Raw genomic sequence first — 27,023 nt, 5'->3', positions numbered from 1 at the left:
CGGCAGCAGCAATATAATTTCTTTAGATTAATCCAATCGATTTCTATTCAATAAATCAAAATATGAATTCGTTATGCTCATACAGCGCAGCCAACAGCTTGACTAGCTACAGAGAGAAAAAGAGATGGAGCAGCTACCTCTCGCTATTTGCTGCCCCTACCTCGCGTTATATGTGAGTGCGTGTGTGTGTGTGTGTGTGTCAGTTTGAGGCACGTAACAAATTGTTGGGTTAATTAAAAAAACATAAATCGTTTGATTTTTGTTACACGCTGGAGTGCTAACAACCGTGGCCGGGTTTGACGGGCCTTTCATCACTTGAAATCTGTTTTGCCAAAAAAAACACACAATTTCACCTTTATAACGTTTAGGGGTCACAGCTTGGGTTGCACTGAGCAAAATGTTTGAGCTATGGGTATCTATAGATATGAATTACACATAAATTAAAATAATACTTTGCTTGTGGTTGTAAAATACACATATTTATCGTCACAAATATTCTTTTACTTCAAAATAAACTATTTTTAATCTGTTTCTCTGTGTGCAATAACCTGCTATGTTATGCTTATGTAAATTAACATTAACATATAGCTTATGATTTTATTTTTTTATGAGATCTTGATGCAGTACAGAACAGTAATATTTTTAAACTGCTTCTTCCAGTGTACTTGCATGTTATGCTATACCAATGTTAATTAACAGAAATGAACAATAGGTGGAGATAACCCTTCTTTAGTTTGTCAACCTATTTTCCATTGGATATTAATATATTCATAAATATCATATCAAAATTCTTTCTTCCAGTGTAATAACCTGTAATAACCTATGTGATTTTCATGTTTTTTAACAGTACTCGATAATAGCTGAAGACAATTCTTCTTCAGTTTATTAGCCTTTTTTTCATAGGATTTTAATATTTTCATAATTATCTTATGTTCTCAAACGTATTTTCCCAGTGTAATAACCTCCCATGTTTTGTTCATATTACATAAAAGTACTCGAAAATAGCTGAAGATACTCACTCTTTAGTTAATTATACTTTTTTTCATAGGATATTAATATATTCATATATATATATATATATTATGCTCTCCAACAAATTCTCTCAGTGTAATAGCCTCTTAAGTTATGCTAATGTTAATTAACAGCGCCTGCTAATAGCCGCTGTAATGTTGTCCATTAAATTTTTTGATGACTCTGCCACCGAAATCGGATACGCATAAATATTTTCGGTACCACCAAAAAAAAAAAAAAAACAAAACATCAAAATAAATTAACAAATAAAATCTGTATAAAATGTATATATAAATATTCATGATGGAATTCCGTCAAATGTTAACAGATTCGATTAACGAATAGATTAACAAGTGAATTGTTATTTGATATGTAAATTTCATTTTCATTTATTGAGTGCATCGCAAATTCATAAAATGAAACTGGCAATGTTCTCAGACTGTGCGCGTGTAGAATCAATGGAGAAAGGTTTGAAATCAATTCCAAGGTAAACCTCCCACATAAGACTCTAGCATTTTGTAGATGCCCTCGATAGGAAATAATATCAAATATGTTGTTTTTTATAGAGCTTCTTTATATTTATTTTTCGTGTTGATGTTTTTTTTTTGTTTTGTTTTATTTTTTTACTTTGTGTACTCTTAAGCTTGGAAAATCTAAGGCCAAAAAATGCACGTACGTATATGTGTAGCTTTTCGATTAAGTTTTTTTACAGTGTGTTTGCAATTTTTTCAGTTTTTTTTTTAATGTTTTTTTTTTGTACTAGAAAGCTGGAGGAGCTGTTTTTAATATTCTTATTTTTTTTTTGGTTGCATTTAGTGAGTCTAGTGTGAGTGTGAAAAGCAGCTTGAAAAATTTGCTAACCTTATCAATTAAATAGTCAATAAGCTTAAGTAAGTTTTATTATAATATGTATATATGTATATTTATGTTATTTTACACATTTATGGTATTTAAAATTTATAATTTACAATCAATTTTTGCTTGTTCGCACCACTAAAACAAAAGCAACTACAAAACTAACATTTAAATAGCAAAAATTGTAGGCAATTTTTTTTTGTATATTATTTTAAAATACATAATAATAATAATAATAATAATTGGTTTTTAAAGTATTCTCAACTCGTTGGTGAATTTTGTTGTTGTTTTTAATTTAGGTTTAAATATAATAATTATTTGTGTTTTTGTTTTTTCGTTTTCGTTTTTCCTTTTGTTAATGTTTATATTTAACAGCAATTTTTCAATTATCAGGTAAAAAGTTTAAAGTGCTTTCTTCAACTTTCAGAAATATTTGGTTTTCACATTGCGCGACAAGCGCCAGATTCTGCAGCCGCTGACAGCAGATCCAGTCGAGGGCTGGCGTTGTTGTTGGATCCTCTGGCGGCGCGGCGGTTGCCGCTTGTGGCGGCTCCTCTGGCCACCAGTTCTCCCAATCTCAATATGCCGTCGCCGCGCCCGGATGCATCAGATGATGATGATGATGATGATGGCCAAAGTGATTCAATGGATTCATGGCCTCCGCACTGCCCGCCGGCGCGGCCGTATGATACCAATCACTAGGCGGATGATGTTGCGCCGCCGGATGATACAGCAAATGATGATTATGATGTCCAGTGACCGCCAGCATGGATGCCGATGCCGCCGAGCCCGGCGAACCAGACGCCGATGCTGCCGCCGCCGCCGCCGCTGCTGCCGCTGAGCTACCCGCCACCTGATGATGATGGTGATGATGATGATGCGACGGCGGTGGGCCCAATGGCGGTGGCAGATACGCGGAGGAGGCCATCAGCTGCAGGGCAGGCGAGGATTTCGAATCCGCATGCAGCGATTGATGTGGGCCCAGTTGCTGCTGCTGCTGCTGTTGTTGCTGTTGCTGTTGTTGTTGCTGTTGCTGCTGCTGTTGTTGCTGTTGCTGCAACAGGTGGGAGGCGCTGCTGCTGGCGGTGCTGCTGCTGCCGCTGCTGGAGGCGCCCAGATGGACGCTGTGCAAGGGATTTGGCTCCGATTTAATCGAGTGCGGCGACGATTTAATGCCGCTGCCGCCGCTCAGGCTGCTGACGCCGCTGCTGCTGCCCGCGCTGCCGTCCAGCCGCGTCGATGGCGGCGTCTGTGCGCCGCCGGTCACAATGCTCGAGCTGGAGCTCTCCTCGCCATCGCTGTCGTAGCCGTGCGACGGTGACTTCTCGTCGATGTTGCCGTGCACCTGGCGAGACACAAGAAGGGAACGAGAAAGCGAGAGAGAGAAAAAGCAGGAGAGGGATGCATTAGTTAGAGCTAAAGACACAGAGTCGGTTGCTGCAGCAGAATTTAATCTGTGCCAAATGTACTTACCTTCATGTGCTTGCGGAGCGAGGAGGGATGCGTGTAGGACTTATCACAGCCATTGATGCGACAGTTGTAGGGCTTGTCCGAGGTGTGCACATGCGAGTGCTTCTTGCGGTCCGAGGAGTTGGCAAAGCGGCGATCGCAGCCCTCGTGCTCGCACTTGAAGGGTTTCTCGCCTGAAAGTAGGCAAATGAAAAAGGAAAATACGGAAAATCTTGGTAAGTTATTGTTGTTTAAGTTTAAACAAAAGATGTGCCCTGTGTCTCCCCTACCCTTCTCGAAGGCAATAAATGACATTATTTATGTGCCACGCATAAAATATAAATATATGCCCATAAAAGACGCCCATTTATGAACTCCAACTCGAACTCAGACTCAAACTTAAACTCAATAGCAATACAATTTAATAAAGGTGGGAAAAAGGCGACGTCTGTCCAGCATTTTTATAGAGAAAAATCATATAAATTATGCGGGATCAAGGCATTGTTTGAAATCAAACAGCGGCGACGGCCGCACACTCGCTCGACCCCGCGACCCCCGACCCCGACCCTGACGCGTTCATGGAGTGAAAATAAAACGAAAACAGAAAACGAAAAAATTCACCTGTGCCGCGGCCGTCTGTTATTGTCCTTTGTCGGGACATGTGAAAAACTAAACGGACCATGGGTCAAAATAAGTTGGAAACGAAAAAGGTCAAAAGGTTAACTATTATCTATTATATACAAGCATTAGAGCCATGTCCATAACACCTTTCCCAAGCAACAAACAATCCAGGGCTAAACATTTAAAGATTGGGTGATATTTTATGGCTTATTACAAAATTATGTGTTAGCCCGGACCCGGCCAAAGAGTTGCCGTCGAAAAGGAGCCTGAGATGTGTTTAAGATAACATTTTTGGATTAAGCCTGAACCTAGTCATAAATAATAAGAAATACAATTTAAATGAGCGCTAACCCATAATTTGGCAAATATGCACCAAATTTTGTTTTCATGTCTGTAGATAAAAAGGTTTATCACAGACAGACATTTAAATTAGTTCCTAGAACGTGACAAACACGAAGAAACGTGACTATATTATAGCTTGGATTAGTAAATGAAGCTGTAGTGTTGTAAAATGCACTCAGCTATTTTCAGGACTTTTCAGAATTTAAAATGTATATAATAGTTATTATAAAGCAGTCATTTATCAAATACTACTAAAGAAGGTGTTGGAAATGGCGTAAAATGTCTTAAATAACCTCAACTAAAAAAAGAATCATTGGACTGAATCACCTTTTCTCAATGAAAACGGTTAACAGGAGCTCTTCTTTATTTAAGTGTAATAATGCAAGTTGATTCCTTATTTAAGTGTTGTAAAACACCAAAAATGCCTAAGAATGCATAAAAAATGTGGCTAGAACTAAGCAAACATATTTAAAAAATGTTGTAGGTTCTACATAAAGCTTAGAAAAAAGCAACTGCATAATATTGACACTAAGAAAACTGGCTTGTAATAGCGATTGTATAACAAAGTGTTGTAAACCACATTAAATGCTTTAAATATAATACCATATCAACAGAACTCATAATGATAACACATACTTATGTTAGTTTCTTTTGAATTTTCTAATCTGTTATCAAGCTTAAAGCTATTTAGCGAGAGCTGTTACCTGCTCTTGTACCACAACAAGCGCCCACTTTGGCTGCATCAGTTTCAGTAAACGTGATGAAGACTGAGAGAGTGAGAGAAAAGATTGAATGAGTGAGGGAGAGAAGAGCGAGCACTTCGTGAACGAAAAGTTGAGTGAAATCCCATTTAGCATATGGCATTTATGTGCCAGCTAAGCGGCCATTATAAGCATCGCCTCATGACAATTGCAGCTAAGCGGCTCAGTCGGACGCAGACCCGGCCACAGATGCGGCTACAGAGCCCAACTGGCAACCCACACAGAAACCAAACAGACGATGACAATAATCGAACATTTTCACACCTTGAGCTTAAAGCGGACATAGTTATGGGCTATAGGAGGGGAGTGTGCTTGATTGGGGGAGTGCCCCGTTGCCTGCAAGCAAGGAGGGGGGAGGCAACAGTGAAAACCAGCATTATTATCTGTCCCTTTGGGGGCTTTGTGTGTGCGCCATATAAAAAGACATCCAGCGGAGCTCTTGGACAAGCTCAACAAGTTTCTGTTTGACTTTTTTTTTGTGATTTCGTCTTGTTGTTGTTGTCATTCTTATTGTTTATTGTTTGGCTGCCTGCCTTGTAATTTAATACTAATTTATGTGCTTTATTACGCGCATTTGCATAAACTTTGAGTTTGATTCAAAACTCAAATCAAATGATATTTCAATGTGAATAACGTGTCGCTTTATTAATTTATTTGTATTTACGGACATTTTCTATTAATTTGTCAAAATTTAAGAGCAATAAATATACGTATTACCCGAACAATCACTCCAAACTCAAAAACTGACTGGCTCAATTATTTTGACAGACAAGAAATGATTGAGAAACAAGCGCATCGAATGTCTTTCGATGCGATCCCAGAAGGCTTACAAACAGTTCAACGTTTACCCATTGCCCGTGGCTGCAGAGGGAGTGGAGTCGGGGCTAAAATGTCAAGTGTCGGCTTTACATGTGTATTTTTAAATGAGCGTAAAAGGCGCCTGTTTTAAGGTTACAAATGGAATTTTAATTGAAGTTTGTAGCAGAAGTGCGTTTCCAATGAATTTCTTACTATTATTGTTTATTACGGTACATAATATTGGTATAAAATATTGAACTAACACAAGCTATTCGCACTAGTCTTGGGATTAGAACCAGCAACCTCTTTTTTTAATTGCCTGAATAATTGGGTTACTTTTGCAGCTCACTACAACAATGTTTAGAACATGGTTATAAGTAAAGAACTCTTTTTTTTTTTTAAGTATGTAGATAATGTAAAAAGCAAACATTAGTCTGGAGATTAGAGCCAGCAACCTTCTTTTTAATTGCCGGAATAACTGTGTCACAATGTAATTGCTATTGTTGTTATTAGTATGAAATATGTTTACCAGAAAATAAAATTTGTTCTTAAGCAGCACCCAGCCCAAAATACTGAAGATTTGAACCAGCAACCGTCTATTTGAATTGCCTGAATGACTTTGTCCCATGGTCAATTGACAATGTTATTGTTACTTTAATATTGCTAATAGTTTACAACATATAAATCGAATCTTCAAATCGCGCTAAGTTTAAAAACCAAACTTAAGGCTGGGGATTAGAACCAGCAACCTCCATTTTTAAATGCTGAAATGACTGGGTCAGTTCTAATGTATGGAATATAGCGCTAAAATTATAAAGACACTAGACTGGGGACTTGAACCAGAGACCTTCTTTTTCAATTGCCTGGGTGACTGGGTCGCTTCGACAGCCTGAATAATATAATTTGTAATTATAAGTATCGAATATGGTTATCAAATCTAGATTTTAAATAACGTGCAGCCCGCAAGACTGAGGATTAGAACCGGCAACCTTCCCAATTGCTTAAATAGTTCAATGTGTATTTATTTGCATTCTATCAGCACACACTTTTCTTATGTAAAACAACGTGTTATCTGTTCTAAAAATTTTCCATGCTATTTAAAGGGCTAATTACATCAATTTCGGCAAGCAGCTGTCTTTTTCGTAGTTTTTCCTTTTGTTTTTCCGGCTATCTCACGCTGTTTTTCCTACGCTTCTTATCAGTCCTATCGGCGCGGCTGCATCGCAGTTTTGTGCCTGTTTTTATGAGTCGCTTTATGTACTATGTGTATGCCATAGAGAGCATAACCCATATGGGCAGCTCCTGGTGCGCTTTGCGGTCGAAACTCAGCGGGGGGGCAAGTTCGAGCAGGAGGAGAGAGTAGTGCACGACACGCGCCTGGCAGAAGAAAGGGGTTTGTGTATTCGCTAAAAAAAAACGCATAATTTTCACATTTCAAAAATAAAAAACGAGCATTTAAATATTTTATTGCTTTAAGTTTTCAGCTCGGAAGAGGGGCAAGGGCAGGAGGGTGAAAGGCAACCAAAATCGTAGCCCCATTTATAAAATGTCAATTTCAGAGCCAAAAGACATTTCCACACACACTTTCAAAGGACGTCCGGGCCATGCAAATCCCATTTAGGCTGTGCGCATTGCCAAACTTATTTAAATATTTCAATAAAGTAAATCCCAAGCCTGTACATAAAAGAAGGAAGAAGCAACAGCAGAACTTTGAAATAGGCCGCTTTAGAAATGTGCTTTGCATATTTTGCGGCGCCTACGCGCCCATTAACCGAGGCCCAAATTGTTAATTTCGTGACGCCTGGCGCCCGGAACGCGTGGAATTGGCACATGGCCTGTCATGGCGGCAATGTCCTCGTGTACAGCCGCGTTTTTATGTTCATTTTTTTTCCATTTCTTGGGGGTTGGTTGGTTCGTTTTCGGGGGTTGGCATTGCTTTGTAATCTGTTTGTGGGTGGCTTTAGCCAAGAAATGTTCGACCCGGGGGTAAGTGTGTATATATATATATATATTTATATTGTGTGTGGCTTATATAAAACGCTGGCTATGTGCACAAAAAGCATATCACATGTTTTTGGCTTTTATATAAACGCAAAGCTGCTGTCATTTGCAGACACTGTCGAGCGTTACGGCCGGGTTCGCAGCTCGCAGCTCGGAACTCAGCTTCGGTACTATGTCTAGGTCTCTTCAATGTCTCACAGTGTGTGCGGGTGTGTGTGTGTGTGCGGTTGTGTGTGCTGTGTATGTTTTACTTTTGGGGCGTTGTTTTCTGCTGTCAGCTCTGCTCGATGAGGGGGGTTTTGTGTTGGGCGTAGTCGTCGAGAGCAAAAAAAAAAAAAAAATTGTACAAAAATTGAATTTTGCTAAACGTCTCTTAAGTGCTTCGCCCAGGCTGGGGGAAATGCCTACAATATGTTTTTCTTTGTTGTACAGCACTGAAAATATGTTAGGAGTTTGCGTATTGTTGGCTTTTGGCACATTTCCACATTTAACGCTAGAGCTAAAGTTGAAATGTGAAAACCAAAAGCAAAATCTGTTTAAGACTTTTTACATTTGCACTAAATTAAATAAACAATGCTCACTTAGGCAAGGTTCACTGTACAACGGGCCTAGCTTGTCTGTTAAGCAAAGCAAAAATAAATGCAAAACACAACAAATCTGTTGTTGGCCTTAACAATTTACTTGACACTCAAAAAAATAGCTATGCACTAAGGCAAGCTTCACTGTAGAGGCATCAATATGTGACTGCTCAATAAAGAATATAAATTCAGAACAAAGCCCGCCCACTTCTCCGAACATTGAGGAAGCAACAAGCTTGGCTGACGCAGACTGTGCCTCATTTAACAGTCCCCCGTAGGCCACGCAGGGCAGAGCAGGCGCAAATTAAGCATCATTGACAGTCGCTGATTAATTGCAACTGAAGCAGGTTTTTAATTAACAAAAAAATATATATGTATTAATGAAAAGAGCGAAATGAAAATCGAATAAAACATATTTTCCGCTGCGGCGCATATTAAATGCAACTGTCTGACGCAGGCGAATTAATTAAAATGCCAAAAGCAGAGCCAGCTAACAGCGCGTTAACAGAGCGCTGTTAGCGTTAACAGAAAGTCGGCGCATTAATTACGCTGTTGAATAATTGCAGCGGCAACTGGCTATGCACAGCCAAGAGATGGATGGCAGGGAGCGTGAGAGAGAGAGAGAGAGCGCTAGCGAGAGAGATAGCTGCGATAAGCGGCATCATCATTGCTCATGTGTCAACAACATGCAATGCGATATGATTATTATTATCTTACAATACACAATAACAAAACAGCAGCTTCTTTTTGCCTGCCTGCCCGCGTCCTGTTATCTCCATACAAGTAGCTGTCTCCTTTGCGCTGCACTCTGTTTCGCTCTTCTTCTCACTCACTCACTCTAGGTTGTTGACACTTTTTTTTTTTTTTTGAAAAACCTCTGCTCTTTGTATTTGTTTTGTATATAGATATATTTTGTATTTTTATTTTTTTGTTTCGCTGTCGCTTCTTCTGTGCGTCTTTTGTTCCTTATAAAGCCGGAAAAAGCCAAACCCCGATTTCCTGGTTTACATTTCAATGGGCAATTTTGCTTCCCCTAGTTTCGAATTGGGTTTTTCCTTTTCCCTTCGCCTGCCCATTTCTATTTTTTGCGAGTGTCTCTGTTTTGGTTTTTAGCTAGGGGGCAGTGACTGCTGATGGAAATGGAATCAGGATATCTGCCCTGGCCTGCCAAGCACCTGCTCATATATTGACTCACGTGGCAAACCAGCGTGATCTTGATGAGCAATTAGATGCAAGATGGGACCATGGATAGTAATTGAGATGAAAGATAGATAGCTCTGGGGGTCGAGTTATCGATAGAGAGGTGTGCTAAGAAGTCGTTAAAGATTGAGACAAGATCTAAGTAAGTTAGGAGCAGTGTATACAGTTAATTAGTTCTATATATTGTCTAGTTTTGAGAAATTTCTATAAATTGTCTTCAGTTCTCTTTATTACTCTTATAATCATATATAATTATAAACATAGCTGTAAAGCTTTTACAAATATTTTCTTTCAATTCGACTCTAGGCTTGCGAATGCCTTTTACCCTAAGCGAAGCTTTAACTTTTTGAGAATTACAAGCTTTTAGATTTGCCTATTTAAGCGAACTCTTGAATTCTGAAACTCACAACTGCATTCCATTTCGGAGCTAGTTTAATTTTCCCACACACACAGATAATTTTCCTCTCGAATTCTCAATTTTCGTGGTGAATATTTATAACATTTGCCTGCATTTGATTTGAGCATATTAATGGCAGACATTGCCTCATTATTTATGCCTCATAATCATAATAATAAAATAATAATTTAGACGCAATGAATGCTGCTTGTCAACAGCCAAATACGCAGCCAAATCCTGCTGCCTGAGCCGGACACGCAGCATCATTATCATCTAAGCACATCATCATTATTATTATTCTCAACTCAGGAGCAGAGTTTGCACCCCTAAAAAATATAGTTACCTATTCGCCGGGCCTGGCCTCGAGTTGGTCTCCGGCTCTTTTGCGGCTCTATTGTTTGTTTGTTTGACAAAAACCGTTGAGTGAATTGCGCAATGTCTGTCATGATTTATGATTTCTGCATTTTCCCTACCCTGAATAATACCCATCGCTGGCTGACCCATCCTCGAGGTTAGCTGCTCCTCGCATCACATTTTCGCGTATATTTGTTGTTTGCAGCTTTGCGCGCCGCCGCTGTCAAGTGATACGTTAATAATTGACATTGGGGTCAGTCGAGCCCGTCTTTGCCTGTGGTTTATTGTTGCCAAATAGACGTAAATGGGAACATTTTATTTTGTTTTTTTTTTTCTTTTCGGAAACTGTGAAACAAAACAAATTTTACACTCGACTGAAGTTTGGGGTTTGAGTGCGGCACGAGTATTGATAGATCTTTGAGGAGAAGCAAAGTTATCAACAGAGCATCTGAGCAATATAACAAGTACCTAATTACTGCGGCAGTGCGTGTTTCATTCCAAACGTTTCAAAGCTAATTCAAAGTTATTTATAATTCTTTGTCTAAAACTTTCTTTTAAAATTGTTCTAGTGCGTGTTTCATTCCACTTGTTTTATAGTTTTTAAGGCTAAAAGAAGTTAGCTGCGCCGCATTTGTGTGCCTAAACTAGAAGTTCTTTTAAATCTGATTACTTTATATCAAATATTCTTTTCATTTGAATTTTTATAATAGTTTTATAAGGTTTTCAATGGAAAAACAAGTTGGCAGTGACATATCGATGCTCTTTAGAGTTTCTTGTTGAATTCAAATTCGTTTTTGGCCCAGCCTCTACTAAACCTAAATTTGTAATTACACGAAGCTAAGCGTGTTCCATTCTGAGCGTTTTTAATCTATTTATATGTTAAACTGTATCTAAGTTCATTAAGAGCGTATAGTGTTTCATTCCATTCGTTTCAAATAGGCAGCTGCTTGTGCCGTCTACTGGGACGATTCTGTTATGTTGAATAAAATTAAAATAGATTTAAATTGAATTTTGATTTATCATAAACTCTTTCTACGTTAATTTATTTCGTATAATGTTCCATTCCATTCGTTTCAATTAAGCAGGCGCATGTGCGAACTATTGTGACGATTCTGTTGAAGTTGAATAATATCTAAAAATATTTGAAGTGAATTAAACTTGCACGTGCTCCATACCAAGCGTTTCAAGACCTGGCAAAACTCTTGAACAACAGATTCGTGGCGCACCACGTTGCGTATACACAATGCGATTGCTCATATGAGCCAGACAACTACAACGGGCTATTAGTAAAACAATGACAGGCAACAGCCTTGCTGAACACGACCAAACATGGGCCAGTTTGTCTGCCACGAGAGAGTTCCAATGTCTGTTATTTCTTTTTGTTTTTTAGTTTTTCAGCGAACAAATTTTCGACAAGCTCGCCAGGCGCAGAGAACGCCTTGTGCTGCTCTGGAGGTGTGTACACACAGATATCTAAATGCACATAGATATATAAACATTTGTGTAAATATATATATATATATATATATATATATAGCATATATGCATACATATGCCAACTTATTCGCACATACCCGACTGCATTATGCATTCAAATTGCATTTGAGCTGGCTGCTAAACTTTTGCCTCCCCCTCGACATTGGTGTAGACAGAGACTGGATGTCTGGCCGAGTATGACTTGTAGACATGTAAATGCGATATATCCACACACACAATATATCTATATATATATATATAGATACATATCTTATGACTGCATCTGTGTCTGGCAACCTTGTGGCTTACGCAGCATAAAACATTTTGTGATTTGCCAGGAAATTTGTAGACATTAACATTAAAGAAATCGTTGAAGTTTAAAGGAGTTTTAACGTTTATGCGTGCACATTATTATGAATTGGATAAGTTCTTAGAAAATTTGGAAGCTTTTTCGCTTGGTGATTTACATTTCCTTTGGGGGAGGACTTAAGAGAAAAATGCAGCAGCCCAGCTCCTAAGATCTGCTCTGTGTGAACATCGTCAATCTGTCAGTCAATCAATCAACACCATTTCAATTTATGATTTCGTTCTAGCTGAAAAAAGATCATTTTTCTACTGATAGAACTATTAAATAACGTCTTAGCACCTAATTCAATACAATTTACTTAAATTTAACATGTTTATCACGTTAAGTATTCATCGCGCAAACATTTTAATCCAACTTTTTGAAATGAAATTCGTAAGACCCTGTCTGAGTGTTAGCCATTATAAGGTAAGGTAACTCCTATAAAAAAGGAGCTTGCTTGCTCTTAAGGCTTGAGGTGTGCGTGCATTATCAATTAGTAGATCATTTATTGCAGTTCAGTTAAATATTACATGCTTATTACGACAATCGTTCATCGTGTAAACAATGTAAGCCAAGATCTGGGTTGTACATCATCAATCAGTAACAGTTCACTATTACCTGGCATCAAGGCAGATCAATTAATGCAGCTCAGTTAAATACTACACGCTAATCACGATAATCGTTGATCGTGTAAACATTGTAAAATCGGTTGGATATGTCGTTTTTGGTATCTGGATATGCTAATTGATTAGCTGTGAGGCATGTTTGGCATATGCCAACATTTTGTTGCCTGCCTGCGACGCAAATATTACAAAACACACACGCACACACACACACACACACAAACGCAAACTGCACTCGAATGACAAACGAAGCGTAGACAATAAGCAAAAGTAACACTAAGCCTATTGTCTGCGGCCCAAAGTGCATACAAACAAGGCGCGATAGAGAGACACCAGAGTGTCCCTTCGGCTGACAAAGACAAGATGGTGCCAGGCAGGATTAGCCCAGTTTGAATCCCGAGTTCAAGCACGCAGCTGATGCACTGAAAACAAACACTCATGAATGAAGTTGGCAACAATCTCGCCGCACTACCTACACCCTGCATTTTGCCTACTTACAAAAGTTGGCGGCGTCGGCGGCGACGTCGGCTTCCGCACGGCACTCAAAGAGGTGTCGCTTTGTATGATCCCGTCGTGGACTTAGACCAGTTCGATGGTTCCTTGTCTGAGACTCAAATATATCTTCTTCTTTCTTTTTTTACTTTTTTTTTTTTAGCGCTCTTTAAGAATTTAATCTGCGTCTCTGTTGTCTTGAAAGCCGCTTGTTTGTTGTTGTTTCAGTTGCAGCCAAGTAGAAAATCTCTTTTTGGAGTGTGAGAAATTAAAATGTCATCGAGATTGTCATCATTGGTTATTTGATGTGACAACTGCTGAAAACTGTTGCTTCTCGGACCATTCTCAGCGCGTTATCTTCAAGCTGTTCAAGTTTAAGTGTTGTCAATTTTAACAAGATTTGAGCTACAGATAAATATCAATGACATCAGCGATTCAATATTTTCGCCGAAGGAAAACATATCAAAGTGTGCCAGCGAATTGGAGAGAAATTCATTTAAGGTATTTAGAAAGAATTCGCTTGATTTGGTAGCTGAGATAAGCAATGAAATGTTTTACTTGAACAAAATATGCCACGAAACGCGTGGAATGAAACAAATTTAAAGAGTTGAATGAACTTCTAGATGTCAGGAGAATGTGAATTAGACTTGATTACGATTTATTAGCTGATTGCAGCTGTTATTTAAGGGAGGAACGAGTGGATTGAAACATAATGCTTTTAGTGCTGATATTTTAGGCTGTGAAATGCATGGATCGAAGAGAATACTCATAAATTGATGCAGGTATTTGAAAGAAAAACTAGTGGAATGAAACAGTCGTATTAATGTTGATATTCCTTGTTTTGAAACAAATGGAATGGAATTTGTTTGTAAAATTCCAGCTTGCGACTGGCTTTCAATTGCTTCGGAACGAATGGAATGAAATACATTTCTAAATGCCATGTCCTTTTGTCATTGCAATAGCTGCTCTGTTGTTTTCTAGGTCGTGAAACGTATGGAATGAAACGACACGCTATATGCCATGAAATGTTCACACACTCACACCTCTCGCCTAAGGAAGCCATCAAAATTGCCTAATGAACACATCAAAACAGCAACTAAAATTGCATTTATGTCTAGTCCAGGAAAGAAAAAAGAAATCATTTAAAGGCAAGCAAATGGGAAGCAACGCCCCAGAGAGAACCTATTGAAAGTATCCCATCTCAACGCCCCACAAAGTGTTGCCTCAAATTGGTTCTCGATCGACTTACAGTTGAGTTGCGCCCAAAAAAGAAAAAACAGCACACAGAATTTTGAAATTTGAGACGGCTGAGAAAAAAAAAAAGCAGTAAATTGGCAGCTAGAGTCCAGGGCTTGGGCCTGGGCCTGGGCCTGAGCCAGCAGCGCGTATCTGTCAGATACAAGTACTTTTTGCGGTAGCCGCAGCCGCCGCCGCAGTCGAGAGCCGTCGGCAATGCGTCATCTGGCCAAATGGCCGCGTCGGCGGCTGTAATTTTAGCCAAAACTGGGGCCGGGCCCAGTGTCCGCCTGGCTGTCAAAGCATTCACAACATTTGACAGGCGCATGTCAGCCAAGATTTGTGTTTTCTTTCCAATTTTTTGCTGCCTCTGTTCTATTTCAGCCTCTAATTGCATTGACAATGTTTTTACAATAAATTGCTCGCCAGTTAGCCGCAGCAGCATTTGGGTTAAAACAATCACAATTTATGCTTAAATAAACTTGCCGAGGCGTTCGTCTGTTACAAATTTGAAATGCCTGAGAAACTCGTGTGTGCAAACCGCAAAACTTAAGCGGATTTGACAAGCGCGCTTATAGCTATATATACATTTAAAAATATATACATATATGTAGATATGCTCACCAGAAATTCTTGAATACGCTTGCTGAAGAGTTCTATGAATTCTTACAGCAATTATGTAATTTGTGTGTTGACAAATATTTGCCCATATTATTCCTCGAATATTCATGTCGCTCGAGTATTTATGCCTGGGGACAGCATATATTTAAATTTCATTTTTTATATAGCTTAATAACATTTTTTTTCTTTTATATAACTTAATAACATTTTAGCTTTTTGGTGCAGTGCATATTTCTAAGTTTTTAACTCTTGTTATCATATTTATTTCCAGATATATATTTTATTTTCATGAAGTTTCCCTAATTTGTTTGGCTTTCAAATGCTTAGAAATCGCATTTTTTGCTTAACTCTATTTTTAGACAAATATTTCGTTATTATAACGACTGTTCCTGATATTCAGCTTAATTATTATAACACCTTTAAGAGCAGCGCTTCGTGGCGTGATTCTTTTTATAAGCTGAACCCATTGCAAATCGCTAAGGAGGGTATATTGACTTCAAGCAAATGTATGTAACAGGCAGTAGGAAGCAGCTTCGACAAAGTGTTTTTTTATTCTAGATTAGAATGAAGAGCTAAATCGATTTAAGCCGGTTCGTCTGTTTGAACTCGGGCACAAAAATAGGTAGATACTTAAAATTTGCAATAAATATTTAGGGCAATGATTCTTAAAGCTAACTCAAATGTTGTATGTTAGACACAGATTAACAATCCTTCATTTATAGAATACTTTCGTCACATTCAACCCTTTTTAAAAGATAGAGACTTGCACTTGGTATGTACACACATTTGGTTGTCATATTAAAGTGCTTGAAATTTTAAAAAGATTGAAACTTGATACTCAGATTGCCCAGGGTTAAAAAAAAAGCTAACTTGTTAGAGCTTCAAAGTGTTTTTACTTTTTGCGCAGAGCAAAAGGGAAAACAAAAATGTTTCTAACAGCAGCTCAAAGCTGTGTTTAGGGTATTGTCTAGTCGCGCACTTCCCGCTATAGGGGTTTTTTCTTTTGCTTTTTGGGTCTGTTTAACATTTTGCTTTGCTGCATATGAATAATGATTTCATTTTTCCCATAAGCTAATTTATACAAGTGGATGTGGGGCATGTGGGGCCCTTGGCGCGATTTAGAGGATTAGTCAGGCTTGCTTTCATAATTCTCGAAAAGCGGAGCTTGCCGAGGCACTACCTGTGCGCTGTCGTGTGTGTGTGTGTGCGTGTGTGTGTGTGTGTGTGTGTGCGTATCATCTGCATGCTTGGCATAAAAAATATGCAAGATGACAGTTTAATTTTATGGTTTGTCTGCTGCTGATCAGTTCTTTATGCGTTGAAATTTTATTTTCTTTTTTTTTTTTACTTTTTGCACAACTCGGTTGCCCTGGACTGGACACCCTACTGTACCCCACCACCTGCCCCCATGCTCCTGGAGTTTGGGGAATGCGCGGCTGGTACGTGGCCAACATTTGTTGTGCGCGCGTGTGTGTGTGTGTTTGGGGCATCTAAGGAATTTAATTAATTTGAGCGCAAACTTCTATGACAAATGGGCGTGGCTTAGCGGCAGTTATGCCGAAAAGCGCGCTTAGCGTATGCTTAAAAATATTTCAAGTGTGTGCTAATAGTTGCCCGAGCAACAACAGCAACAACAGCAACAACAACAAGAACAACAAAGGGACAACAACAATGGCTGCCAGCTAAAATAAGCCTCATTTATTAACTAGCTCTACGCTCGGCACGTCAAAATAAGCTGCTTAGCCACTGAACCATCATCTAGAGGGTGCCCAAGAGAGAGTGAGAGGGGCAGGGAGACAGAGCAGGCGTCATTATGCAACAACTTGAGAAGAGAGCGCTTCATAACTATCATACAAAATGGCTACTTAGCTAATAGACCTGAGCCCAAAAAAGGGTTGTCAAAGGGCTCTATAAAAGAAATTGTAAGCAAAATTTAACCCCTGCCGGTTAATATGCAGCTCTAAATGAAATTATAATGCCCAACGCACACTCACACACACACACACACACACACACACACACAATTGCACGATATATACCCATATATAAAATTGTTTTGACATTTTCAAAAAAGTGCGTGGCATAGTTCGCATTATGCCTAACAACCCCTGCCACACATATAAAATAAAGTAAGGTAAAGTAGCTGCCCGCTAAGCGGAACGGCTGCGCATCCGAAAGAGAGAGAGAGAGGGTGAACGGGCAACAGGGGCAGTGGCAGTTGGTGCTCTAAAAAGGGTGTTGCTAATTATAATGCATGCATTTGCTAGATTAATGAATATGCATAGATCGTTGGGTGCCAGGATGACAATGGGAATAGGTTTATAGAGCCATTAGCTCTGCAAAATGGCAGGTATTGCACAAGCCGCTGACAAAATGGTCGAGCAGGCAACATCTTGGTTAATGAGTAGTAAGTAGGGCAAGTAATTTCCATAGAATAAAAAATAAATTATCTAAATACGCTAGAGTACACAATACAGCTTGATATATATAAAAACGGTACTGTGGAACACAAAGAATGGAACAAAAAAACCAAAAATTGATAAATTAATAGATAATAGAAAAATTAGAGACTGATTGACAGATTGATGATGTACGGACAGCTTCAATCATAAGAGCTGAGAAGCTAATTTTTGCACAGAAGCTACATTTTTGGCTAAGAATAGAGAAAGTGAAAAAAAAACTAACAACCAATAGAAAAATAAATAATAGAAAACTTATAAATAATATTAATTAACAAAATAAATCATAAAATAAACAGTAGTGACTGATTGACTGATTGATGATGTTCGCACAGTTCCAGTCGCAAGAGCTGCGGAGCTAACATTTACAGAAGCTTTCCTTTTTACATAGGAACATAGAAAGTGGAACAACAGCTAATAGAATAGTTGATAAAATAATTGTCATAACTGATTGACTGATTGATGATGTACGCCCAGCCACAATCTTAAGAGCTGAGAAGCTAATTTCTTTTAAAGCAGCTCTTTTTTTCGCTGATAAATAAAGAAAACGGAACAAAAACTAAAAATAAATAGATTAGATTAGATTAAATTAGATTAGATTAAAATGTAAAACTGACTGATTGATTAATCGAAAGAACTGACAAAACTATTCTGCTTACAAAATCTTCCTTTTGTGCTTGTTTTAGTTTAGTATGGAAAACTGACTAAGTAGCTTCGAATAAAAATTGTTATTAAAATTCTAAATTCTTTTCTAATTAAATAGCAAAGTAAGGAGTTTAATATCTGAGAGCTGAAAAATAATGAAAAATAAAGCTAGACTTAAAGATGTAAATTATAAAAATAAATTATATTAAATAAGAAACTCATCCAACAATAATAAAAAAAAACTTGCAATTATCTAAAAGGAAAGTTTCACAGAGTTGTATATTAAAGCCGAAATCGAGATGTTTGAATGAACGTGATAAATCTTGCAGAATTTTTATTGCAGTCAACTTTTTAGTTAGCTAGTTTGCCATTTCGAGAGTTTTGCCGTCTACAGAGTCGACTGTCAAAATGCTTGAACCACAAATAAAATTTATACACTTTTTAACATTTTGGCTGCATTTCGGGCAGTTGCCATAAATCTGCCGCTTCCAAAGGCGTTGTCATAAAAAGAAATTAAATATTTGAATAACTCAGACTCCCGCCCCTGTAGCTAATCGAGTGTCGTGTTCAAATTGTTCGCGTTTGGCACATTTTTAATTGAGCGCAACGAATGCCAAACACGATGAGCTCTGCAAAGGGATAAACCGGGCTGCAGAAAAACAAGCCAAATGACGAATTTCAATGGCAACTTTCCGGCTAAAAATGCCTACGTCATTAGCCAAAAACGCTGTGGAAATTCACAGAGAGAGGGAGAAGGAGATTTGAGAGAGGGAGAGAGTGGAAGAGAGATAGAAATCCTCGAGCGTAACTAATTGATTTTCAGAGTTCCAGAGAGAAACGTTCAAGTCAGCACGAGACGCATTTGAAAGATCCTGCAGAGCACGCACAGTTCGTAGACCAAGGGGCAGTCTTTCTGCATGTGTGTGTTGTAGGTGGCAGGTAGTGTGTGTGTGTGTGTGTGTGTGTGTGTAGCTAATCAGTCCCCGAGGCACAGCGCAGGTTTTTGTGCCTTCGCATTGTTCAACCAAAACAAATTCTGAGAACTTGAAACAGCAAACAGTCAACATTTAATGCGCAAATATAAAAAGTTATTTTCGACAGTCTCTGTGTCCGTTTGTCGCACTGTTTGTGCCTTGTTTGTTTGAAAATCGTTGAACCCGGCAATAAAGTCATCAATCATTGACATTTGCAGCGTTTTTGATATCTTGTCTCGCATTTGAAAAATTATGTGCCTGGCGCCGAGCCGAGGCGAACAGCAAAAAATGCCTTTACAGCGCTCTGTTAACTAACATCTGAATGCGCTGTTACAACGCTGTTAGCTTAAACAAATTAGATTTTGTGAGAATGCTAGACTAGGAGTTATCCATTGATTGCGCTTCTTCTTTCTTTCTTAACGCCATATTATCGAGAAATTCTTTCTTTAATTACCTTTGTATTTATTTTCAAATTGTAATTAAATATTTTAAGCTTAAATAAGGGTTATATGCCACAAATTAAAGTTCTACCTTTAAATCTTTTTCAGTTTTGTGGGAAAGTGAGGGAACCATACCAAAATCTACATTTTATAGTCTCTGAGATTGAGATGGACAGCCGGACAGACAGACAGACAGATATAGCAAGATCGATTCGATACACTATATAGATGATCAGATGTGATTTTCCTGCTTCATAAATTGATTAAAAGCTAAAGAATTTCCCCATCAATGGGCGGGTAAATAAAGTGCATAAAAAGGGGGAAAAGGCGAAGTGCATAAAATGTTTTTGTTGTTTTTGTTGTTTTTGCTGTTTTGCCAGCTACAACGAGAGTTCATAAAAGAGCCATTAAAAAAGCACTTGAGCTCAATTAAATCGAGTGGCGGAATCAGGAAGCAGCAGCTAATCAACGTTTACAAGGGTCCACAGCCAGCAGCAAGGACACTGTTAAATGCACAACAACAAGGAGCTGCTGCACTTGCCCAGGAGGTGGAGTCTAGCTGTGGCGAGGGGTGTTGCGGGGCTGTCAACAGTCTACATAAACATAATGAGCTTGGCAGCATCAGCAGCATCAACTGCAAAACTAACCACAAAGTTGTTGGCCATTCCAGGCCAGCTGCCGGCGTTGTAGGTGTTAATGAATAAAGTTGTTGTTTGTGGTGTAGCAGCCGCAGGAGTGCAGCAAAAAAAAAAATAAATAAAACGCTCGGACAGAGCCAGCGAAAGAGTCAGAGGGAAAGAGAGCGAGAGGGAGAGAGAGAGAGAGAGCGACGGAGAGAGCCATGTAAAAACCGCACACAGTGATAAACGCCATTCATGTAGCTCCAACTCTACACAGAGACACACACACACACGCACACAGACGCAAAGCTGTTGGGCAAGGTGTCAACTGGCGGGCAGAGCAATAACAAAGCAGACAAACGTTGATTGTTTTGGCTGCTCTTTCTTGTTGTTGTTGTTGTTGTTGTTGTCGTCGTTGTTGTTGCTGCTAGCTGAGAGCACATAGAATGCAGACGGCGGGCAAATGACAAGTGCAAAGTTAACAGTGAGAAGCCGCAGAAGTGAAGAGCGCAGACGAGGATGCGTAGATGTGCATTGTTAGTGATGGGAAAAGTAAATATCGAGAGAGGTGAAGTAAGTGGAAAGAGAGCAGTTCGAAAATTTGCAAATCAATAGGCAGCAGAAAATACAAATAACTCGATAAGCTGAGATCTCGATGGCAAGTTAAGAAGACTTCTCAGCGCAGTGGCATTTTTAAAGGTGAAGAGTAAGGGGGGAAGAGCTGCGGAGAGTCGCCAGAAGTTAAGTAAACTCAGAGCTGTGTTCAGAATCTGGTTACTCAAATCAATTAAAAGGAAATCCTATTTCCTATTTTACTCAATCTACAAGACAAGTTTAACGCTAATTTCAAATTTTACGCGTGACATGCAAAACACAAAGAAAAAAACATAAATCGTAGTTTTCGCTGCGCATAAAATCCGTTAACTTGTGACCATAGAAAACTAATAAACGCGACGCTCAAACACAATTTATCTTGACTGCAAAACAGACACAAAATATGCACTGACCTATGAACTATGCCAAAGCTAAAAGATAATAAACAGATTTAAAAATAATAACCAAAAGACTAGCGCATAATGAAAATATTTTAATGCAATTTATAAAAAATATTTACGCATATTTACGCTTATGCCACAAAAGCCGCCGAAAATATTAAATAAAAAAGTTTTGATACTCTCGTGGCGGGTATTTTAATGTTTGCATATGAGTTGTGTAACGCGTTGCAGGAGATGTCTGTTAGTCCATAAGACATAAACATATATGCCAAATCAGTTACTAATACAATATAAAGCTTTTATAGGAACAGTAGGTCGAAATCGGAGCTTTTATCAAAAAAAAATTTAACTCAAAATCTGCTAAACATACGTTAGCAAGGGTATTATATATTCGACACTCTGAAAAAAAAAACAAAAACTGCTCTCTTTTTGTTAAAGCTCACGCAGCTTTGGTGCGGGGGCTGGTGGGGTAAGCGAAAGCTAAAATTAAAGCAAACAAACTGTGTAAAATATGCCAAGCAATATAAACGCCATTTTGTGGATGGCCTGTGCGTACGTGTTGTTGCTGTTGTTGCTGTTGTTGTTGCTCTTGGCTGTCTAGCTGCCTGCCTGGCGGCTGCCTACCCTAGGCCGTAATCTCTGGCTTCTATATTTTGTGTGCGTGTGTCTGTGTGTGTTTTGTGTTTGTTTGTATGCAGAGCGCGCTTTTAATAAACAAAGGCTGTGTTAAGGCCAAACAAGGATAATACGACGCCCACTCCCTCTCTCGCTCACTCCCTCACGTTCCGTTATGTTATTGCGGCTGTTTGTTCTTGTTGCTTTGGCTTTGATTTTGGCGCAAGCTTTGTTGCTGTTGCTGCTGCCGCTGTTGCTGCTGCTGCAGCTGTTGTTTTTGCATTTTCTTTATTGTTTTTTTTTTTTTATTTTTTTTTAGATGCCTTTTGTGTTTGGTTTATTAAAACGAGTGGCGCAATTTTAAAGCAATTATATTTGGGTTCGACACTCGGCTAACATGCACTGCGCTCGCGCCCGGTTGTGTTCTTCGCTAAAAACAATGCAATAAGTGTTTTTAATGGCTTGTTTAATTGTTTTTAATTGCCCGCCAGAGATACTAAAACTTTGCTGTTTATAATGAGCTAAGCACGCGGCGCATGCTGCCATCCGAGCTACACTTAGAGAAAAGACGCAAGAACTTTGCATGCTCAAATCAAGTACAAACATTGTTATAAGCCAATTCTTATGCCTGCCTAAAAAACAAACGTAAAATGTTATTGCATAGTACATTTAAAATATTCCAAACTGAACTATTAATATGGCCTGTCAGTTTTATTCAACAGATTAAAAAGATAAATAAATAAAAGCTGAGATAAAAAAGCATGCAAAACAAAATAAATATTTATCCAAAGTGTTGACGTTGAGCGCAAAAAAGAAAAGAAAAAAATTAATAAAAAAAAGGCATGCGAAAAATATTGAGCACATTAATTTTGTGCGACCCAAAGAAATGTTGGCATAAATAAACGTTATTCAGATAAATAAAATTAGCTAGAATTGAAAAGAGAGGAGCTTCAAACTGAGCTAAGTTTAGGGTTCGAGCTAATGTGAATTTAGATTTTAGTATTTCAAAGTTTGCCCGAATATAAGCCCAGAAATAGTAAACACTATTTACACCCAGCCCCCCCCCCCTCCTCCTCGTCCACGCACAAATGAATATTCAAAAATTTAATGAGCTTGAAATTTATACACAATTGAAATACAAATCATTTGTGTTTCATTTTATTTTTTGTGTTTTTTGTATTTATCGAACAGACAAATTTCTTTTGCACACTCATCGCAAGGTAATTAAAATGTTTGATTCGATTTTGAGGCCAAAAGACGCCTTATTCGAAACCCTTGAATGACGCACAAGCATTGGGCGTATACGAACTTTTTCTAGGCTCTCTTTTTTTTATTTTTTTGATTATAATTTTGTCTAATTTCTGAGATGATGCAGCATAAAATGTAATATTGCGTACATGATTGGCTGAGATTCTTTTTATTTTTGAGGAGTTTTTTTGAAGTGGCCGACGGCAAAGACACAACTTCATTAGAGTCTTGGATGTGGCTGAAGCGACCTTTAACCCCGGCCCGGCACTTGACTTGATCTCTCTCTCCCCATCTCTCTCTCTCCATCTCTCACTCTCGCTCTCTCTCTCTCTCTCTTTATAAATCAAAATTCAATCAGCTACTTTTTTGGTTTTTGTGTTAACGTTTCTTTGGTTTGGTTGTTTGTTTTTATTATATTGACACACACTTGAGCATGTGTGTGTGTGTGTGTGTGTGTTGACACGTGTCAAAACTTCCGCCAGTAATCGCACGGAAATACTTCTAGCCACTTCGTGCCCTGCACACCAATTGAAACTGGGGTAAAATCACAAAAATCAGCGCAATTCACACACAAGGCGAATATGTGTGTGTGCCTGGGTGTGTGTAAATATTTTGGGCAGACGCCATGCTACATTTAACTTTTGATTTAGTTTATGCAAAAGCGTTGATATGTGCGCAATTTATTTACGAGAGAGCAAACCAAAAGTCGTTGAGCTGCCAAAATGATATGTGGGCTGCGCCTCAGCTCGAACAATTGTTACACTTAGATGGCGCGATAAGCGCGTGTCGAACAGACAGAGATAGAGATAGAAATCGAGATAGGAAAAGGGCGAGTGAAAAACTAGACAAGATTTATGCAAAATTATACAAAAGTGTTGTCTCTTTAATCTTGCAAATAGGCAATACATAAAACTCAAAGAATAAATGAGGAGTTTCTATTTAGATGTGGGTTAAAAAGTGTGGCAGATTTAAGTAGAGCTGGAATAAAAGAGAGACACCTAAAACATGAGTAAAAACCAGCTAATAGAACAATTAAATTGTACAATTCAAACATTATGTTGCACAGAATCCGAGTCCTCGCTTTTACAAGTCTATTAACTACGTTAATTTGAGCTACAAAAAATGCAAATAAATAACTTGTATCTTAGTTTTTAACTTTCGCATATTTCCAATTACACATGATTCGATTTGCTTAGAGAATCAAGCTAACATATATTACTAGCACGCGCTTCATACTCAAGTCTCGGGTTTGAACCAGCAACACCTTCTTTTTTTTTTGTTAAAATTTAATAATTGCTGTCGAACAACTTTTAGGATGTTCTAAATTTCTCAATTCAGAGCTGTATAAAAGTAAAATAACTTGCACAAATGGAAGCAGCAGAAAACTTTAAAACAATATCCTTAGAAAGGAGATATATCTTCTTAAAATAAGTATTATATTTTTCTATGAAACTTCTTTTCTAGTTTCAAATTCAAGCGAATAATTTGGTATAATATCGAATGTCTTTATTTCTAATTTAGAATATCTAAGGAATATCTTAAATAAACTTCATTCTTTATTGGTGTGCATGAAAATATTATGAAAACCTTTTTCTTCAATTAAAAAACTCTTTAAGAATACCTTTAAATGTGTTTCCGTAATTTGCAATTTCTAAAAGGAATATCCTCAATAAGTTTCATATATATCTTTTTCCTTTTTGCCTCCAAGAATTGTGAAATTCTTTAGAAAAATATCTTAAAAATATTTCAAAATATCGGATATTTTATTTCATAATTTCGAAAGAATGTGTCTAATGTATTAAGAATTCTTCAGAAGAATATCTTGAATATATCTTTAAAATAACTTTATTATAACCTACTATGTTTATTTTGAATGAATGCCTTTAGAAATTGTGAAATTCTTTAAAACAATTTCTCAAATATATTTAAAAAATTGCACCCATTCAATTTTCTTTCTTTATTCCAAAAGAATGCCTATAACGTTCGTGATATTCCTTTAAGGAGTATCCCTTCTGTATTACTTTCTGCTTTGTATATCTTGTAAATATTTTTTAAATTCACCAATGTTTCAGTACAAAGTCTTATGTGTTCTCTTAACTCTTTTGAGAACTTGTTAAGAACAGTTGTGATTATCCGAATGCCACAGTTGGTGGAAGTCAACAGATAGAACACAGATCCGCTTGGTTAAGCCGTTGAAAAGTCGAAGTCAAGCCCCGCAGAAAAGGCACGACTATGTGGGAAACAAAAATATTGTCGAGGATTTGCGCGAAAGGCTTAGCCCGGCAAACAGGTGGGAATCGTAAAAGGGACCAAGGCACAGGTAAGCAGGGGGCGTATGCGTTGTCTGGGATTTGCCCGGGCGACTAAGCCCGTGACAGGAAGACAACAGGCATGTGATGTGACTGGTAACTGATAACTGTGACTATTAACTGCGACTGGTAACACTTACCCGTGTGGGTGCGCTTGTGTATCTTGAGGTTCTCGCTGCGGGCGAACACCTTGCCGCAACCGGGATGGGGGCAGGCAAAGGGCTTCTCGCCGGTGTGGACGCGTATGTGATTGACCAGCTTGTATTTGGCCTTGAAGGGCCGGCCGTTGCGCGAGCAGCCAATCCAGAAGCAGGCGTGCGTGGTGCACTCCGGGCCGCCCACATGCTCCACGGTCAGATGTGTGACAATTTCGTGCATCGAGTGAAAGATCTTGTTGCACGTCTTGCGGCCCTGCGAAGACTGCCCCGACTGCTGCTGCTGCTGTTGCCCCAGGCCCGGCTGATCGGGATCTATCCAGAGGCATTGCATCTCCTGCTTAACGCTGGATGCCGCCGATGCCGGCTGATGTCGCATATAGCGCAGAAATGCGCCCGCCCCAGCCGGATGCATCGCGGACATCGCATGATGCGGATGGGCATGGGCGTGGACATGGGCGGCGGCGGCATGATGATGGGCCGCATGCACCGCCGACGGGAAATTGCCATGATGATGATGATGCTGAGCATACGGATGCGTTGCATAGTCCGCCATACGCATCTGATGCTGATGATGATGATGCGCCGCGGCACTGTGAAACGGATGCTGCCCAAACCCGCTGCTCAGCTCCGCCGCGGCCGCCTGCGCCGGAAAGCCAGAGAACAGCATCGAATCCGCGCTAGATGCACTGGGCGCCGCAACAGCTGCCGCCGCCGCGGCACCAGCATAATCCGTGGCATCGCCACGTCGACCCAGCAGAAAGTCACGCGAGGCATAGCTATTGAAATGGCCATAGCCGGAGTTCTGATACGCGGCTGCCGCTGCCAAAGATGTGGCATCGCCCTCAAGTTGTTGCTGTTGCTGCTGTTGTTGTTGTTGTTGTTGCTGCTGCTGCTGCTGCTGTTGTTGTTGCTGTTGTTGCTGCTGCTGTTGCTGCTGTTGTTGCTGCTGCTGCAGCTCGAGCTGCTGATTGTTGCTGTTGCCATTCGGCGACATGCGCAGCCCATAGCTGGCCAAATGATGCTGCGCGGGCTCTATAAATGCGTTCATCATCATTTTTCGGCACACGACAAGTTTTCAATTGGGTTAAGTTTTGTTTCACGCTTTCGTTTGTGGCTCAAGCGCCCATCACACACAGACACACACACACACACACACACACAATGCACACTAAGCCCAGCTTTTTTATATATGTATATATATTTTATATGTATTTAGCGCTTCAGCTTCTCGTATATTTCGTATTTATTGGTGGCACAAAACGCGCGCGCGTTTTCTATGTTATTTTTTTCTGCTTTCGCGCGATATTTCGTTCGGCGTCTAAACGTCACAAGATTCACAGCAGGACTGAATTGTAACGCAGTGCTCAGAGTTCCATCGCGAACTGAATTTCCACTCAGC

At 39.1% G+C, this 27,023-nt stretch overlaps 1 protein-coding gene across 1 annotated transcript; it reads right to left on the bottom strand.

Moving 5' to 3' along the window:
- Positions 1 to 1,577: 1,577 nt before the first annotated feature.
- opa (odd paired) lies at positions 1,578 to 27,023 on the bottom strand. The gene is made up of 3 exons (XM_002056603.4): positions 25,607 to 27,023; positions 3,340 to 3,509; positions 1,578 to 3,211 (listed from the first exon to the last, which is right to left on the bottom strand). Exons 1-3 carry the CDS (start codon positions 26,676 to 26,678, stop codon positions 2,444 to 2,446), a joined length of 2,010 nt encoding a protein of 669 aa, XP_002056639.1. The 5' UTR covers positions 26,679 to 27,023; the 3' UTR covers positions 1,578 to 2,443.

This window comes from Drosophila virilis, chromosome 2 (assembly GCF_030788295.1).
Source record: "Drosophila virilis strain 15010-1051.87 chromosome 2, Dvir_AGI_RSII-ME, whole genome shotgun sequence".
NCBI classification, from domain to species: Eukaryota; Metazoa; Arthropoda; class Insecta; order Diptera; family Drosophilidae; genus Drosophila; species Drosophila virilis.
This window is presented reverse-complemented; position numbering and strand designations above follow the sequence as displayed.

Excerpts from the sequence above, each read along its gene's own strand:
- opa (XM_002056603.4), bottom strand. The coding sequence starts at position 26,678 with ATGATGATGAACGCATTTATAGAGCCCGCGCAGCATCATTTGGCCAGC. Across the intron at positions 3,510-25,606 it reads ACACAAGCGCACCCACACGG|GCGAGAAACCCTTCAAGTGC; the intron begins GTAAGTGTTACC and ends GCCTACTTTCAG. Across the intron at positions 3,212-3,339 it reads CGCTCCGCAAGCACATGAAG|GTGCACGGCAACATCGACGA; the intron begins GTAAGTACATTT and ends GTGTCTCGCCAG.